Here is an 18153-nt window from a genome sequence, read left to right as displayed (position 1 = left end):
CAGATGTCTTTAAAAGTTACAACAATGACGCATAAATATTCTTAATAACAACACATTTGACAATTAAAGCAGGACATGGATATTGAATTTGTTCAGAGATTGATCATATATATATATATATATATCTGTCTGTGTATTTTGAAATAAATGTAACAAATAAACTTGAAAACATATTTCTGATCATATGAAACTCCTCTGTGATTAAAGCAAAAACTTATTAAAAGCTCATTTTGGTCAAATGCAGAATTATAACAATAAACAATAATAAACAACAACAATGAACAACAATAATAAAATCATAAAACACAAGCAGTGACTCTGTACATGCTGGGATTCAATCTATCTGGAATATTTAGCATGATGATGGAGACTGACCTCAGCTCATCTGTCTGTCTGGGTGTGTGTGTGTGTAATCCACTGTTGTGATGTAACTCACTCTCTCTCTCTGTATGTGTGTGTGTGTGTGTGTGTGTGTGTGTGTGTGTGTGTGTGTGTGTGTGTGTGTGTGTGCGTGTTTGAGAGACATAAAGAGGATTTCCAGCCCCAGAGAGCAGATTATTTCCTCTCTCTTTGTTCTCCAGCAGATATTCTGATAAAACACTCGCTGAGCAAACACTGATGACGGCCAGTAAAACACACACACACACACACACACACACATACACACACACACACACACACACACTAACGCACTAACATGCACACACGCACGCACGTCTCCATCCCTGAGAACTGAACTCTGCTTTTCACTTGTCCAGAGCTGTGTGTGTGTGTGTGTGTGTGTGATGCAAAAAACAAAAGAATTAAAACTATCATGAATGTTTGAATTACCAAAGCACACAAAAAACTAAAATCTGATTTATTTTACTAGATTAAATTAAATATTAATACACACGGGCAGCACAGTGGCACAGTGAATACTGATGTGTCCTCAAAGCAAGAAGGTCTCTGGTTCGAGTCTCGGCTGGGTCAGTTGGTGTTTCTGTGTGGAGTTTGCATGTTCTCCCCGTGTTGGTGTGGGTTTCCTCCGGGTGCTCCGGTTTCCCCCACAGTCCAAACACATGCGCTATAGGGGAACTGATCAACTACACTGACCGTAGTGTATGAGTGTGAATGGGAGTAAATAGGAAGGGCATCCGCTATGTGTAACACATGCTGGAATAATTGGCGGTTCATTCCACAGTGGTGACCCATAATAAATAAAAGGGACTCAGCCGAAAAGAAAATGAATGAATAAATACACACACACACACACACACACACACACACACACACACACACACACACACACACACACACACACACACACACACACACACACACACACACACACACACACACACACAGACATATATATATACATATATACACATATTTATATATATATATATATATATATATATATATATATATATATATATATATATATATATATATATATATATATATATGATGAGATTCAAATATCCATCATTTCTAAATGAATAGAGTGTAGTGCGAGTAAATACAGCAATATAGCGGCTCAGTAAAAAGACTTCAGATCTTCAGCAAATATGACCTGTATGACTCTAATAGAAATACTGAAGTAATGATATACAGTAATTGAGTAAAACACAGTTGAGCAGAACTATGATCATGTCTCTTAATGCTGGGATGGCTGAAAGCATTCTCTTTATTTCTTTCTGAGCTGCAGTAAGGATGTATGCTATTAATCTATATCCTCCTATCTAAGCGGGACAAACTAAAAGTACTTTAGAACAAGCACGCTAGAAGCGGCCATCTAAAAGTATTAGTCAATTATCTCTGTTTACTAATCAAGACTGACGAGAGAGTGATCGTGAGGGACGCCTTCGGCCGGGGCGATTTCTCTGAGCGACATGAGCACCTGAATGAACGGATGTGATAGTCACTAGTGAAGACAAAAGGTTCAAACATTTATCTAAATGATATATCGATATAATCTTCGTAATGTTTTATGATTGGAGTCAGATAAAACTAAAGATAAATATATTAATATTCTAAACCACCTCATACTGAAATTGGAGTCAGATATGAGTTAAATTTAAAGGTGAATCAACACTGTGCTCTGGAAAGACCGAACAGGCATTGAATCTTCATCCACCAGTGGACACCGGCATTGGACCAACTAGCTGGACCCTACAACATTTCATGGGAAGGAGAGAGGCATGTAAAATTGAGCTTTTTAAATGTTTTTTACTATTATTATTACATATATTTGTTAATTAAAGTGTCAGGAACAATACATTTAGCTTTCAAAGCTGTTAACTTGTTTGTGTTTCAAAATATCCTCCTTTTTCTAAATGTCCGCTATAGTGGACACCAGGACCATTTTAATGTAGTTACTGACTGCATGTTGTAGGGGGCAGAGCTGAAGCGGAGAGGATTCTTTAGAAGAGAGTTGAGGGAGACACTGATTTAGACTCTGACAGTTAGAGACAATTAGAGAATGACAATCAGTTTTAAATTGCTTTTATGTTAATTTTTTGTTTTTTGTTTTTCAATTCTCTTTCAGGAATTTCAATACAAAAGGAAAAATGGCTTTTGTTTAATTTATGTCACACTAAAATTGGATTAATATCACTTTACAGCCATATCCTGTACAGTTCTGTTGTGGTGGTCATTTGGAACTACTGTAAAATGGTCCTGTGGTCCACTACTGTGGACATGCTGTAAAATTAAAAATAAAAACAAAATGTAAAAACTCTAAATTGTAGATTTTTTTTTACCCAAAGGATGTAGGAAATCCTTTTTTTACAGAAAAACATATTTTTTTCTTTGGGTCTCAGGATGAAGAGTTCAGATGTGAAACCCTCTAAATCCATCCGACCTAATATATTAGTATATATATATAATATATAAGTATATATTCATATCAACAAATTTTAAGAGGAACACTTTTGTACTTTTTAGGTACTAATATGTACCCTTGAGGTAAAAATACGGACCTTTTAGGTACAAATTTGCTTCTTTTTTTATAATTTAATATTTCATATAAATAAATAAATAAATATTATTTATTAAATGTATAATCTTTTAATAGATAATTATTTTAAATAAATACATGAACGACTGAATAATATTTTAAATGAATGAATGAATTATATTTATATTAAATAAATATATATATATAATAATATTTTAATAAACCTCTTTTCTTGTAAATGAACATTTTCTATCAGGCTCTTCTAATTAGGTTCAGAAGTTTTATTTTATATGTATTGGAAAGGTTATTAACTGGTAAATAAAACACCTTTTTCCCATAAATGTCACTTTAGACAATTGTTTGGTTTTTAACAAGGTTAGTTTTCGTTTACATCAAAACCAGCAAAATCCACGTCTGCTTTTATTGCAAAAACCTCTAAATCCACCTATTAGAACAAGACTTAGCTGAAAATCACTGAAGATGCAAATAGAGATTATTTACCAAACAACACATCACACACACCACCTGACATTAAAAACACATCTGCCTAGTAAGCGGCGCTTCATTCCACTGTGCACTGTCAGAAATAAAGGTACGCGAGCTGACACTGGGGTGTTCCTTTTCAAAAGGTGCAAATTTGTACTTGAAGGGTCCATATTGGTACCTCAAAACTATATATTATACACTTTTGTACTTTTTAGGGACTAATATGTACCCTTGAGGTATTAATACGGACCTTTTAGGTACAAATTTGCACCTTTTGAAAAGGAACACCCCAGTGACAGCTCGAGTACCTTTATTTCTGAGAGTGTGGTAACCCCTGATGAACCAGGGACTAAGCAGAAGGAAAATCAATGAATGAAATCTGTCAAGTGCATTAATCATCAACATTAAAACTGACATGAATTAAATCTGAATGTTGTCATTTCTGATATTTGGGATTTGGATTTAATGCAAGTAGAACAATGTAAACAAGCTTGTTAGATTCAAATGTGTAGTGTAAAAACACTGTGAAACATCAATATCTGTGCATCGTCCATTACGAATAAATAAATAACTTATTAAAGTAATATAAATAATGTAGAGTTTTAGACATTATATTTATCTTTTAAAACACAGCTTGCATTAGCAAAAAGTAAATAAAACACAAGGTAGGCCTGCTGTGCAAATAAAGAGGAAGCCTCTCAGGAGCTGTCATTTATTTATCCTCACTACACTCAAGGTCTTGGTCTGTTTTTGGTCTCTTGTTTATCCTCACAGCATCTATGCGTGATAAAAGAACAGCATTGTGACTTTGTCTTTCGTGAAATAGAGTTGCTGTTTAATGTATAGTAAATCAGACTCATCCAAAGTAGCGTCGCTGCGCAAACAAACGTCATGAATGCAGGCTACACTCCCGACTGCACCGTGTGTTTTCTTTTTCTTATAATGCTCAGAGTTTTGAGGTGAGGGGCCTTTTCATTTGCCATTCACTGACAGTCAGAATTCCGACACATGATGAACATTTATTAAAGCAGAATTATCTGATGACTTCAACATGTCCTTAATGAATGAAAGTGCAATAATCACAGCAGCGCAGACTCCAGACTCCAGCGCTGGAAACAGCTGAATCTAGATCAGCGGCTGACCCATACACACATCTCACCTGCATCTGTGTGTGTGTGAGAAAGAGACAGTGTGTGTATGTGTATGTGAAAAAAGAGAGAGGGTGTGTATGTGTGGGTGTGTGTGTGTGAATAAAACAGGCCAGTATGTGTGTGTGTGTGTGTGTGTGTGTGTGTGTGTGTGTGTGTGTGTGTCCCAGCAGACAGAACTAGAGCACCTTGCATCGTCTCCTCCTCAGTCTTGTGTTTCTGACTGGGTCAATTTGACAAAAATGCGTCTGGGTCATCTTTCATTCACAGTTATGAGATTCTGCAATGCAGTTTTGCATTCTGAACTCCTTCAGTACTTTCTGAACTATTATATCTGCTGCACAAGACTGCTACACACTGTAGGTGCAGCCCAAAACACACACATACACACCATCACACACCAGTCTGCACTCTACATACTCTACTGCTACTCTTGCTGATGAAGGGGAGGAGCTACTGGTGAAGGGGAGGGGCTATTAGCGAAGAGGAGGAGCTACTGATGAGGGGGAGGTGTATGCATGCATGTTTGTGTGCATGCGTGTCAATGTGTGTATGTGCGTTTGTGTGCGTCCATGCATGTGTGTGTGTGTGTGTGTGTGCTGATCACTGATATTCTGCATTGACAGCACACACACACACAGCTGTTAAACACAGGTCAGTGGGCGCAGATGAGGATTTCCCTCTGCAGAGATTGAAGATTACAGAGAAAATGCATAATCTGCATAATTAATGAATAAGCGCATAATGATGAGTCTGCAGTGTGTCAGACATTAATGTGTAGGGCTGGCCTTCAATATCCAACTTACCGTTAGTACACCAGAAGAGTCTGGATGGACTTAAATTAACAAATAATTAAAAGATGTATTATTTTTAACTGTCCAGGATGAATCCTGCTATCTGTGCTAAACACACCCATAACCTAACAAGACCACACCCCTTTTAATATCTCTGTGATAATCACTAGACACGCCCCTCACTGCTGATTGGCTCTGTTACTACTCAGTGGCCTTTTTACATATCACTTAGTGCAGCTTTAATCTAAACTTTTATTCATTTAATTTTTGTTATTGATAATACAATTATATATGAATAATAATAATAATAATAATAATAAACAGATCAATAAATAGATTATAATCATGCAAAAAGTAATATGAAAAAATAAATAAATAAAATTATGATGTAAAATAATGTATAAAAATAATAAAAAATAATGTAATAAAAAAGAAATTATAATAATGCAAAAAGCAATAATATATTAATAAAGCCAAAAATAATATAAAAAATAACAACATAAGTATAATAATAATAATAATAATATCAAATAATAATAATAATATCAAATAATAATAACGCAAAATAAAGTAATACTAAAATAATAATAGATAATACTAATAATAATTATGCAAAGTAAAGCTATAATAATAATAATGCAAAAAAGCAATATTAAAAAATAATATGTAAAAAAAAATAAACGAAAATATTAAGTATAATAATATTAAAAAAGATAATAATAATATAAAACAATAAGAATATAAAATAATAAGAATAAGAATAATGCAAAAGTAATGATAATAATGATAATAATGAAAACAAAGTAATATAAAATATTAACAACAACAACAACAACAATAATAATAATAATGTAAAACACAACAATAATAATAAAAAAACATAATAATAATGCAAAATATAATAATAATATTAATTATAATAATGTGGTATATATTCATAATGATAGTAATAATAATAATGAAGCAAAATATAACAATAATAATAATAATAATAATGATAAAATTAATAATGATATTAATATTATTATTATTAATAATAATAATAATAATAATAATAATAATAATAATAATAATAATAATAATAATAATAATAATAATAATGAAAATAACAAATCAAGAATTGTCAGAATATGTGAAGTGTGTGTGACAGTGTGAAGTGTGTGTGTGTGTCAGAGATCAGCATGATTACAGTGGTCTGTAGCACATTAATTAATAAGAGCTGCTCCTGAAATCTCTCAGCAGGAACAGGAAGAGGAAACGCATCATCACTGCGACCCTCACAGCTAATACACCTTTAATGACAGAGATCCGCTTACACTCAACACAGGGTCATGTGACCAGACGATCAGGTCACACACACACACACACACACACACACACACACACACACACCATTCACAATACAGAGTGATGACACAACTAGCAGAGCTTATGCATTTGCATTTGTGTGTGTGTGTGTGTTTAAATGTGACTTCATGTCTATGTCTGTGAAACACACACACACACACAAACACACACACCTGCTGTAGGGAGGTTAACTGCCGTCTCCATGGTTACCGGATGTTCCTGCTAAACAATAATATGAGGAGCATCAGAGTAATCTGGAGAGGAAATGAGTCATCAATTAACCTGCACACACACACACACACACACACACACACACACACACACACTTTTTCCTCATTTATCCACTCACCGATGACACACACACCCATGGAGACACACCCACACACTCAAACACACACATTAACACACAAACACACACACACACACCTACATTGGCATTCACACACTGCTGTACACAGTACTTCAGGAAAGACATTTCCGCTTTGTGTGTGTGTGTGCGTGTGTGTGTGTGTGTGTTGAAACTAAAATGTTAGGTGTGTGCAAGCGATACATTACTCCTGTACTGAAACACGACACCTTATAGAATGGACATGCATGTGTGTATGTGTGTGTGTGTGTATGTGTGTGTGTGTGTGTGTGTGTGCAGACAGTCTCTGTAACGCAGGATAATCTGCTCTGCTTTAAGTCTCTTCTGTAAGCTGTGGTTCAATCACAATCCCAGTGGTGTGTGATGTGCTGCACATCAGCTACACACACACACACACACACACACACACACACGCACGCACACTAAACCTTACAGCAGATGAACAGCTGCAAACACACACCACAGTCTCCGTCACCCTCACTGAGGACACGGTGAGTCCAGCATACACACACCAGCAGCCTGTGTGTGTGTTTGTGTGTTTGTGTGTGTGTGTGTTTGTGTGTGTGTGTGTGACTGACCAGCACGCGTCCGGTGAGTGTCTGTGCAGAGATCATGACTCCAGCCCAGTCTTTGACAGAGGTCATCCAGCCCACCTCACTGGCCGCCGCCTCCTTCTGACCCCCAGCCTTCAGCACTCCATCACTGACCACCACGGGGTTACTGACGCGATGCACGTCCTGCAACACACACCACACACACACACACATTATACACACACATACATTACACACATATACACACACATTATACACACAAATTACACACACACATTATACACACACACACATATACTGTACATGCACACACACACACACACACACATACTGTACATGCACACACACACACACACACACACACACACACATACTGTACATGCACACACACACACACACACACATACTGTACACACACACACACACACACAGTACATGCACACACACACACACACACACACAAACACACATGCACACACACACACACACACACTGCACATGCACACACACACACACACTGTACATGCACACACACATGCACACACACACACACACACACTGTACATGCACACACACATGCACACACACATGCACACACACATGCACACACACATGCACACACACACACACTGTACATGCACACACACACAAACACACACACACATGCACACACACTGCTTGATATATCAGATGAAACAAAATATAAATGATCAACACAATAAACAGTGAGTGTGTGTTTGTGTGTGTTTGTGTTATTGTGTGAGATTTTGTGTCATTGTGTGTGACTGTTTTTGTGATTGTGTGTGCTTTTGTGTGACTGTGTGATTTTGTATAGTGTGTGTGATTTTGTCTGAGTGTGTTTGATTGTGTTTGTGTGATTCTGTGTTAGATTTTGTGTGTTTTGTGTAAAGTTGTGTGTGATTTTCAGTGATTGTGTGTGGCTTTGTGTGAGATGTTGTGTTTTGTGTGTGAGTGTGTGTGATTGTGTTTGAGTGTGTGTGATTGTCTTCATCCTCAGCAGTGTGTTTCCACTGACTTGTAGAGTTTTCAGTGTCGGTCTTGTGCGAGTGTGTGTGTGTTTCTGGAAACACATCTGCAGAATAATAATACGTCGCCCACACAGGATGTGTGTGATCTAACAGAAGCTCACACACTGTCAGTGTGAGGTGTGTGAGGTGAGCAGCAGACACACGTGCCCTTCACACACTCCTGCATTAAACACATTCACAGAGTAGCAGACGACACACACTAAGTCTAAAACTGGAGCTCAGCGGTGGAGTCCAGTGTCACACACACACACACACACACACACACACACACACACACACACACACACACACACACGCACACACACACACACGCACACAAACTTACATGAGCACAAACACACTAGCACACACTTACAATGTTGATGCACACACATTACCTGTACACACACCCAATCACACATACTGTATATATATATGTGTGTGTGTGTGTGTGTATACATATAGTGTGTAGTTGCAGTTGTTGTTTGTGGTTTTGAGGCTGTTTCTGTTTTGGCTGAAGTGTTGATTTTTCAGTGTTAGGTGTGAAGATCTGTGTGTGCAGCGTTGCTCTCCTGTTTAGAGGTGTGTGTGTGTGTGTGTGTGTCTGTGTGTTTTACAAAGGCTCACACCGGTTTCACATACACTGAATAAATGCTGATTTGTAGTTTCCATCAGTGTGTGTGTGTGTATGTGTGTGTGTTACAGTATATATTGATTCTGACGTGTTCTTGAAGATTACACTTCACTCTTGGCTGCTGAATGCTGGATTCTGATTGGATCATGACACACACACACACCTGCTGCACAACAATAATATTTTCAGTTGTTTATTATTATGAAGATATGAAATGCTCTCGTGCTCATGTTAAAGAGTGTGTGCTGATCATGATATACACAGAATAATGCACTCTGACCTGATCAGTTATCAGATCAGATTCAGTCATCTTATATTAGGGTTATTGCTGTGGTGATGTTTTGGTCATCTACAGCATGGTGTGTGTGTGTGTGTGTGTTTCTGCCTGGTGTTCAGTGTAATGTGATTAAGTGTAGTCTGTGTTTCCTCATGGCTCTGTTGTGCTCTCAGTAGTGACGGCAGCTCAGATCAGATATCATCTGTAACACACACACACACCAATCACCAGAAAAAGAGACACACACACACACACACACACACACACACACACACACACACACACACACACACACACACACACACACACACACACACACACACACACACACACACACACACACACACACACACACACACACACACACACACACACACACACACACACGCACACGCACACTTTCTGGCCTCATGCAGTTCAAGGGTCAGTTCACGCAGAAATTGAAAATGTGCTGTTGATTTCTCCCCGTCAGGTCATCTCAGGTGCAGGTGTGTGTTGTCTGTAATACACACTGCGATATGAGTGCAATATCACCAAGATGTCTTGGACAACTCGATTTGGAGAGCATTGATTAATCTAGACTGATCTGTAATTATTCTGGGTGTCAATCATGCATAAGATATAATTCACCGATTAAGATGAGAGAGAAAAACAATCAAGACAACAGAGAGATGTGCAGCGCTCAGAGAACACTGTAGACACAAATCAAGTGTGTGTGTGTGTGTGTGTGTGTGTGTGTGTGTGTGTGTGAGTGTGAGTGTGTGTGTGAGCATATGTTTCTCTGTGTGAATGTGTGTGTTTGTGCACATTCAAGTTGGTGAGTGAGCATGTGTGTGTGTGAGCATGCCTGTGTGAGCATTTGTGTGTGTCAGCATGTGTGTGTGTGTGTGTGTGTGTGTGTGCGTGTGTGTGTGTTTTATCAGCGTGTGTTCTATCAAACTTTGACTCTTCATTTCTTCTGGAGGTAAAACGTTTAAAGTCAGTGTGTGTCACTAATAAAACACACACACACACACACACACACACACACACACACACACACACACACACACACACACACACACACACACACACACACACACACACACACACACACACACACACACACACACACACACACACACACACACACACACACACACACACACACACACACACACACACACACACACACACACACACACACACACACACACACACACACACACACACACACACACACACACACACACACACACACACACACACACACACACACACACACACACACACACACACACACACACACACACACACACACACACACACACACACACACACACACACACACACACACACACACACACACACACACACACACACACACACACACACACACACACACACACACACACACACACACACACACACACACACACACACACACACACACACACACACACACACACACACACACACACACACACACACACACACACACACACACACACACACTCCTGCAGGAATCCCACAACACCAAAGAAGGAAGAAAAATCCAGCAGAAAAAAATGTTTTTTCAGCAGAGCGATAAAACTGGAGGAGATTCAACACTTACTAAGGGGGTTACTAAGAAACATTGTATATACACACACATAAATCCCACTGACATCACTGTTAATATTACAGAGCATACAGTGAGATCATGAAGACGAATCAGTGTTCATAAATGATATCTACAGCTTGATAAAGTGAACTGTCTATTCCATAATGAATCCTTGAAAATAACATTTTGAAAGTATGAAGCAACACATCTGTATTCAACACTGGTGATAATCATCATATTGTTTCCATATTATCAAATCAGCCAATGAGAATGAGTTAATGATTGATAACTATATTGACATGGAAAATTGGTTGTTTCAGACTTTTTACTGCATTTTTAAATCAAATAGAGCCAGCCTCGGTCAGCAGACGTCTTTCAAAGTAGTTCATATTTTCAATCATCCCCAATATTCTGAAAAGTAGTGTAGAATATTTACTCCAGTTGTTAATGTTGGTATAAGAATAAATGCAGGTGATGCGCACTGCTGAGAGAGACAAGCATCATAAATATATGCTGATATTTTCATTAAAATAACAATAATAAACACACTATAAGAACTAAACACAGCCGTTCAGAAAGCCTCTGATCATTGATATATGGATATATGTGCACAAAACATGAATCGTGGACAGATGAGCTCATTACTATCAAACTGTTATGATGGATTGTGCATCCGGTATATTTGACACTAAACATTATACAGATCTACATTAGTGAGAACCAACATAAAAATACTAGAGTCATTTATAGTATACACTGCACACTGAAAAATATGTCTGTAAAATTGTTGCAAACTATTTATGTGTGTTGAATTTATTTTCATTCATTCATTTTGTTTTCGGCTTAGTCCCTTTATTAATCAGCGGTCGCCACAGCGGAATGAACCGCCGTGTTGAATTTAAACAAACAAATTAGATTTGTAATGTTCAACTTCATTTGTTTGTTTAAATTCTACACAAATACATCGTTTAAAACTAATCAATGTAAAAAATAAAATGTAAATGCAAGAAATCATCTTTGAATATTTTTTTCAGGGGGTGTTTGAACTATACTATAGTAAATACTTGAATTGATGTGTTGTGGTGATTCTACAGTTGCTTTGGTAACAACGACTACAGTAAATGATCTGCTGTGGTGATTCTACAGTTGCTATGGTAACAACGACTACAGTAAATGATCTGCTGTGGTGATTCTACAGTTGCTATGGTAACAACGACTACAGTAAATGATCTGCTGTGGTGATTCTACAGTTGCTATGGTAACACAACGACTACAGTAAATGATCTGCTGTGGTGATTCTACAGTTGCTATGGTAACACAACAACTACAGTAGTCTGTTGTGGCGATTCTAAAGTTGCTATGGTAACTTAACAACTATAGTATGTGATCTGTTGTGGTGATTCTACAGTTGCTATGGTAACACAACAGCTATAGTATGTGATCTGTTGTGGTGATTCTACAGTTGCTATGGTAACAACGATGACTACAGTAATTGAACTGTTGTGGTGATTCTATAGTTGCTATGGTAACACAATGACTACAGTAATTAATCTGTTGTAGTGATTCTACAGTTGCTATGGTAACACAACAACTACAGTAATTGATCTGTTGTGAGGATGCTATAGTTGCTATGGTAACACAAAAACTAAAGTAACCGAACTGTTGTGGGTATTCAACAGTTGCTATGGTAATATAAACAAATGACCCAACACACTCTACAACTATAGAGTATATTAGATTACAAAGCACCACAGTTTACTGTAGTAAAGTATCCTGCAGTATTTAATACAGTTGATCAGTTCACTATAGTTAATATTACAGTATGCTGGAGCACTTAATAACAAAGAGTCAGAAATACTGTGATATGTGCAGTATAATAAACATCACGATGGCTCAAAAACACAGTATCGTGTGTAAATTACTATAGTATTTGGGCATATAGTCTGAATGCACACTGCTACATTTTTTTCTAAAAGTTTTATTAAAAGCTGTTTGCAAATTTTACAAAAAGAATGATTTGAACCTTTACCCTGTTGAGTGTTATGACGCACGGCTGGTCGTCTACATAGTGTGCTTTTCTAAGTGCTTATTTGAACAAAGACATGGAGAATAACCGAGACGCTCAGCAGAATCAATCTCCAGCTCTCAGCTTTATTAGCCATCAAACACACAGTATTTATGTGCAGAATATCTGCGTGTGTGTGTGTTTCTCTGGCAGCTCATGGCCTTCTCACACACACACACACACACACACACACACACACACACACACAAGTGGAGCGAGTGCACTCCAAACAATACTTTTCATACTCTGAGTCCAAATCTAAATCTTAAATCAGTCAGCATTTTCTAAACCATCATACAAAAAATGATGTTTGGTTTTCAGAAATAATGAGTCAAAATGAAAATAAGTCAAGCAAATTAATCTGCCAATGCTGGAGGTGAATTAATGGTACTTCAAAGTGAAATCAGGTTTGTTGAGCTGAGTTTACCTCAGTGGCAGATTGGGATTTTGCTGCTGCTTTGTTTAAAATCCTTTAAAACTGAACAGAAGATTTATTGAAAGTCTGCCTGCAGTTTTATTTCAGTATGTTTATACACTTCAAGAATATTAAGCAAGGGGCGGGGCTTTCCAGTATTGAAAGGCGGGGCTTTCTCTTACGCATTATTACCTAAGAGAAAACTAATATTACGAAGGGGTGTGGTTAAGAAAATTAATATGCAGTTTCTATGCAAACAGAAGGAGCCAATCCAAACACAGAGGCAGAAGCTCCTCTGCTAATGTTTTAGATTAACAATAACAAAGTAATTGAACAACGTGACAATAAAAATGTAAAATATGATTTCAGACAGGCTTCATATGAACATAATTTTTAAAAAAAAGTCAAACAACTTACTTAAAATTAAAGTACTTGAAATTAAAAAAAATAGTTTACTTAGTCATTCCGCCAATTCAATACTGCACTCTAATAGGAAAATCTCAGCAGTTATTTCAGACTTTCAGTGTCAGCTTCGCTTAAAAATCACACAATCTGAGCCAGCTAAAGTACACATGAAACTAAGCATACTGATTTTGTTCACTTACATTGCTAGTTTTGTGGTGAACGATTCATTTGTGCATGTCATTATGACAAAAAACAATGGTTTGCCCTCACAATCTTTATTTGAAATCTGAAAATACAAAAGTTTAATAATGCTAAACTCTTAGATTAGGTCTGTCTGAGGTAGTGGGCGTGGTTAACACACATAACCACGCCCCTCCAGCTGTCAGCGCTATGACAACAAACAGAAACGGTGAGGAGGAGGAGTCTGTTAGGTTGTAATAACTCTCCCCAAACCCTTTTCCCCATCTTTCTGAATGACACGCCTACTTTAATACAGCCAATAAGCTCACAAAAGAAAACAACAAGCCACACCCACTGCTTTCTCGTTTAATATTCTGTTTCTCTAGGATAACCAAATATAATGGAGTCAAACCTTCAAATGAAGAAGAAAACACACAGACACACAGCTGAAATAGACAAGCTGGAAGCGTGTGTGTGTGTGTGTGTGTGTGTGTGTGTGTGTGTGTGTTCATCATCCAATCAACAATACAGGGGCCAAACACACACTATAAACATCTGTAATTGAGGAGAACTATAAAAACAAGACAGTAACCAAGCCAATGAGCAAGAAAACCCACGCATCTTTAAAATATAAATCTATATTTGGAGATTTATATATCTTTTATATAAATATATATAAAAAATATATAAATCTCCAAATATAGATTTTTTAATACATTTTGTATAACTTTATAACTTAATATATAACTTTTATATTTTTTTAAATTACAGAAATTCTTAATTCATCCATTTAGAGACGGTTTAAATGTGGCGGCTGCTCATAAAATAAAGCACGAGAGGTTCATCAGCAGCTGTTGCAGAAGACTGAAGAGTTTATTCTGTAATAAACACCGGCTGGATGTACATTATGATGGTTATTACACCACTACTAAACTATTACACACTAAATACTGAGCTGAGCTGCAAGCATTCACTAACCCTTTCATTAAATGTAAATAATATTAATGATAATAATTATTATTATTATTATTATTAATTTGTCTTCATTTGTATAATTATGCATAATTAATAATTTCAAGTTAAGTCAAAACAACAGTTTCAATTTACCGCAGGATTTACTCAGGATGTTGTTAAACAATCATTCGCTCTTTGTGATACACAAGATTAAATTATTAAAATAATAAACAAATATTATATTTATAATAATTCAATAATAGAGGGCAGAAAGTGTGTGTGTGTGTGTGTGTGTGTGTGTGTGTGTGATGAATTCACCGTCAGGTCTGGTCTGGTCAGGATAATTGGCTGCTGATGGTCCAGACTAATGATCTCGCCTCAAAATGTCGCTCGCTATAAATATTTAATTTAAAAGATGGCAGAGTTCAAAGAGAAACGTCCAGCGGTGATGACGGCAGACAGAGAGAGAGAGAGAGAGAGAGAGAGACAGAGAGAGAGAGCTCGACTGAGATGATTCTGTAGGCGAGTGCATCTGCAGAAAGAAAAACAACCATCTACAGGGGGCAGCAGTGGCTCAGTGGTTAGCATGAAGGTCACTGGTTTGAGTCTCGGCTGGGTCAGTTGGTGTTTCTGTGTGGAGTTTGCATGTTCTCCCCGTGTTGGTGTGGGTTTCCTCCGGGTGCTCTGGTTTCCCCCACAGTCCAAACACATGCGCTATAGGGGAACTGATCAACTACACTGGCCGTAGTGTATGAGTGTGTGTGTGTGTGAATGAGTGTGTATGGGTGTTTTCCAGTGCTGGGTTGCAGCCAGAAGTGCATCCGCTGTGTAAAACATGCAGGAATAGTTAGTAGTTCATTCCGCTGTGGCAACCCCTGATGAATAAAGGAACTAAGCTGAAGGAAAATCAATGTTCAGGTGTGAAATTTAAAATCAATTCAATAATTCATTCATTCATTCTCTTTCCTGCTGGGTCCCTACATTAATCTGGGGTTTCCAGTGATCTCATTGCAATATCGATGCTGAAACCATATATTGTGCAGTGCTACATCAGACCTTGGTTATCCTGCTCAAGAGTGGGCGGAGATAACTTACTTTGAGTGGGCGGGGAGAACCAGCTCGTTTGCATTTAAAGGCACTGGCTACAAAAACAGCTCCACTTTCCTCTGAGCCCAAAAGGGAGGATTTCAGCAGGGTTTAAGACATGATCTGATGAGTGTTTTGAGCTGAAACTTCACACACACATTCTGGGGACACCAAATCTTGTATAAAGGCCAAAACTGTAGCGCTTTTAATCAGCCTGTCTCTTAATAACACTCCGGCTCTGACAGACTGGTTTCTGAAAGCCAGTTATTGAATGCTTTAATGAGCGCTGGACTCTGGAAGGGATTTGACCAGCTCAGCTTCTGGCCGGCCCAAATCCATATCCATCAGCTGAATAATAAAGCATAACTCACACACACACACACACACGGCCTTTTAGTTAATTAACTGAGCCTGACGTTCATTATCAGAACTCTCAGATCAGCATAATCTCACAGATCCAGCAGAAAGAAATGAACAGAACATCTGCGACGCGCACACACACACACACACACACACACACACACAGAGGTTCACCTGCTGTGCCCTGAGGTCCTAAAAACTCCTCACACTGAGAGCTGTTACTGTGCTGCTGACGGCTGATTGGTGGATAATTCAATTGTGCATCTTTCAGCCAATCAGCTTGCAAGGTATCTGGTTGCCATAACAACAACTAAAAATAAGTACACAAGCAAAATATGCGTTAAACAAAACCAATGAAAACATACTATACTGCACGCATGTTAATTATAACACAACACTGACAGTATATTGTTTTTGATGACGCATGGTTTAAAAATAAAAATAATATTAAATAAAAAAAAACTAACAAATATGGAGCTATGGAAAATATTATAACTTTCTAGATGTATTGGACTCATTTGGTATGAAATTAATAAATGTATTATTCTATAAAGATCTTTTAAAAAATAGACAATTATTTGGAACAGCAGATAGTTTTCATTTTGTGGAGTTATTTCACTAAATATACACTCACCGGCCACTTTATTAGGTACACCAGTCCAACTGCTTGTTATGCAAATTTCTAATCAGCCAATCACATGGCAACGACTCAAAACAGGAACATGTGGCTACAATTCACACAGACTCACCAAAACTGGACAATAGAAGATTGGAGAAACGTTGCTGCTCTGAGTCTCCATTTCTGCTCACACATTCAGATGCTCGGCTCACAATCTGGCCTCAACAACATGAAAGCATGGATCATCCTGCCTTGTATCAGCGGTTCAGGCTGGTGGTGGTGGTGTAATGGTGTGGGGGAGATTTTCTTTGGGTCCATTAGTACCAATTGAGCATCAACGCCACAGCCTACCTGAGTATTGCTGCTGACCATGTCCATCCCTTTATGAGCACAGTGTCTCCATCTTCTGATGGCTACTTCCAGCAGGATAACGCAGCATGTCATAAAGCTCAATCATCTCAGACTGGTGTCTTGAACATGACGATGAGTTCACTGTACTCAAATGGCCTCCACAGTCACCAGAGCTCAATCCAATAGAGCAGCTTTGGGATGTGGTGGAACGGGAGATTGGCATCATGGATGTGCAGCCGACAAATCTGCAGCAACTGTGTGATGCTATCATGACAATATGGAGCAAAATCTCTGAGCAATATTTCCAGCAGCTTGCTGAATCTACAACACCAGGGGTTAAGGCAGATCTGAAGACAAAAGGGGAACAACCCAGTACTAGAGAGGTGTACCTAATAAAGTGGCCAGTAAGTGTGTATTTGTAACTGAAGCTAAAATACTGCTTTTGTGTTGTCTAAAACATTAAATCTGAATATGAAATCTACTGAAATCTGAAATAAAGACATTTTTGTCATTTTGGTAACATTTATTATTTTTAATTAAAGAAAAAATGAGTAATC

The 18153-nt window shown here is 37.7% G+C and overlaps 1 protein-coding gene across 19 annotated transcripts in view; it reads right to left on the bottom strand.

The window, feature by feature from the left end:
- Window positions 1-18153, bottom strand: part of kcnma1b (potassium large conductance calcium-activated channel, subfamily M, alpha member 1b) — a 101128-nt gene that overhangs the window by 68158 nt on the left and 14817 nt on the right. For all 19 annotated transcript variants that reach the window (XM_087277152.1, XM_087277140.1, XM_087277141.1 and 16 more), the window contains exon 3: window positions 7665-7823. Coding sequence is in view for 15 of the 19 variants with exons in the window: in XM_087277140.1 (XP_087133266.1) it covers window positions 7665-7823 (159 nt within the window). In the remaining 4 variants the exon portion in view is untranslated. The remainder of the gene's footprint in view (window positions 1-7664; window positions 7824-18153) is intronic.

This window comes from Danio rerio, chromosome 12 (assembly GCF_052040795.2).
Source record: "Danio rerio strain M-AB ecotype USA chromosome 12, GRCz13ab, whole genome shotgun sequence".
In the NCBI taxonomy this organism is placed as follows: domain Eukaryota; kingdom Metazoa; phylum Chordata; class Actinopteri; order Cypriniformes; family Danionidae; genus Danio; species Danio rerio.
Note: the sequence above shows the minus strand (reverse complement) of the source record. Positions and strands in the feature narration are given on the sequence as shown.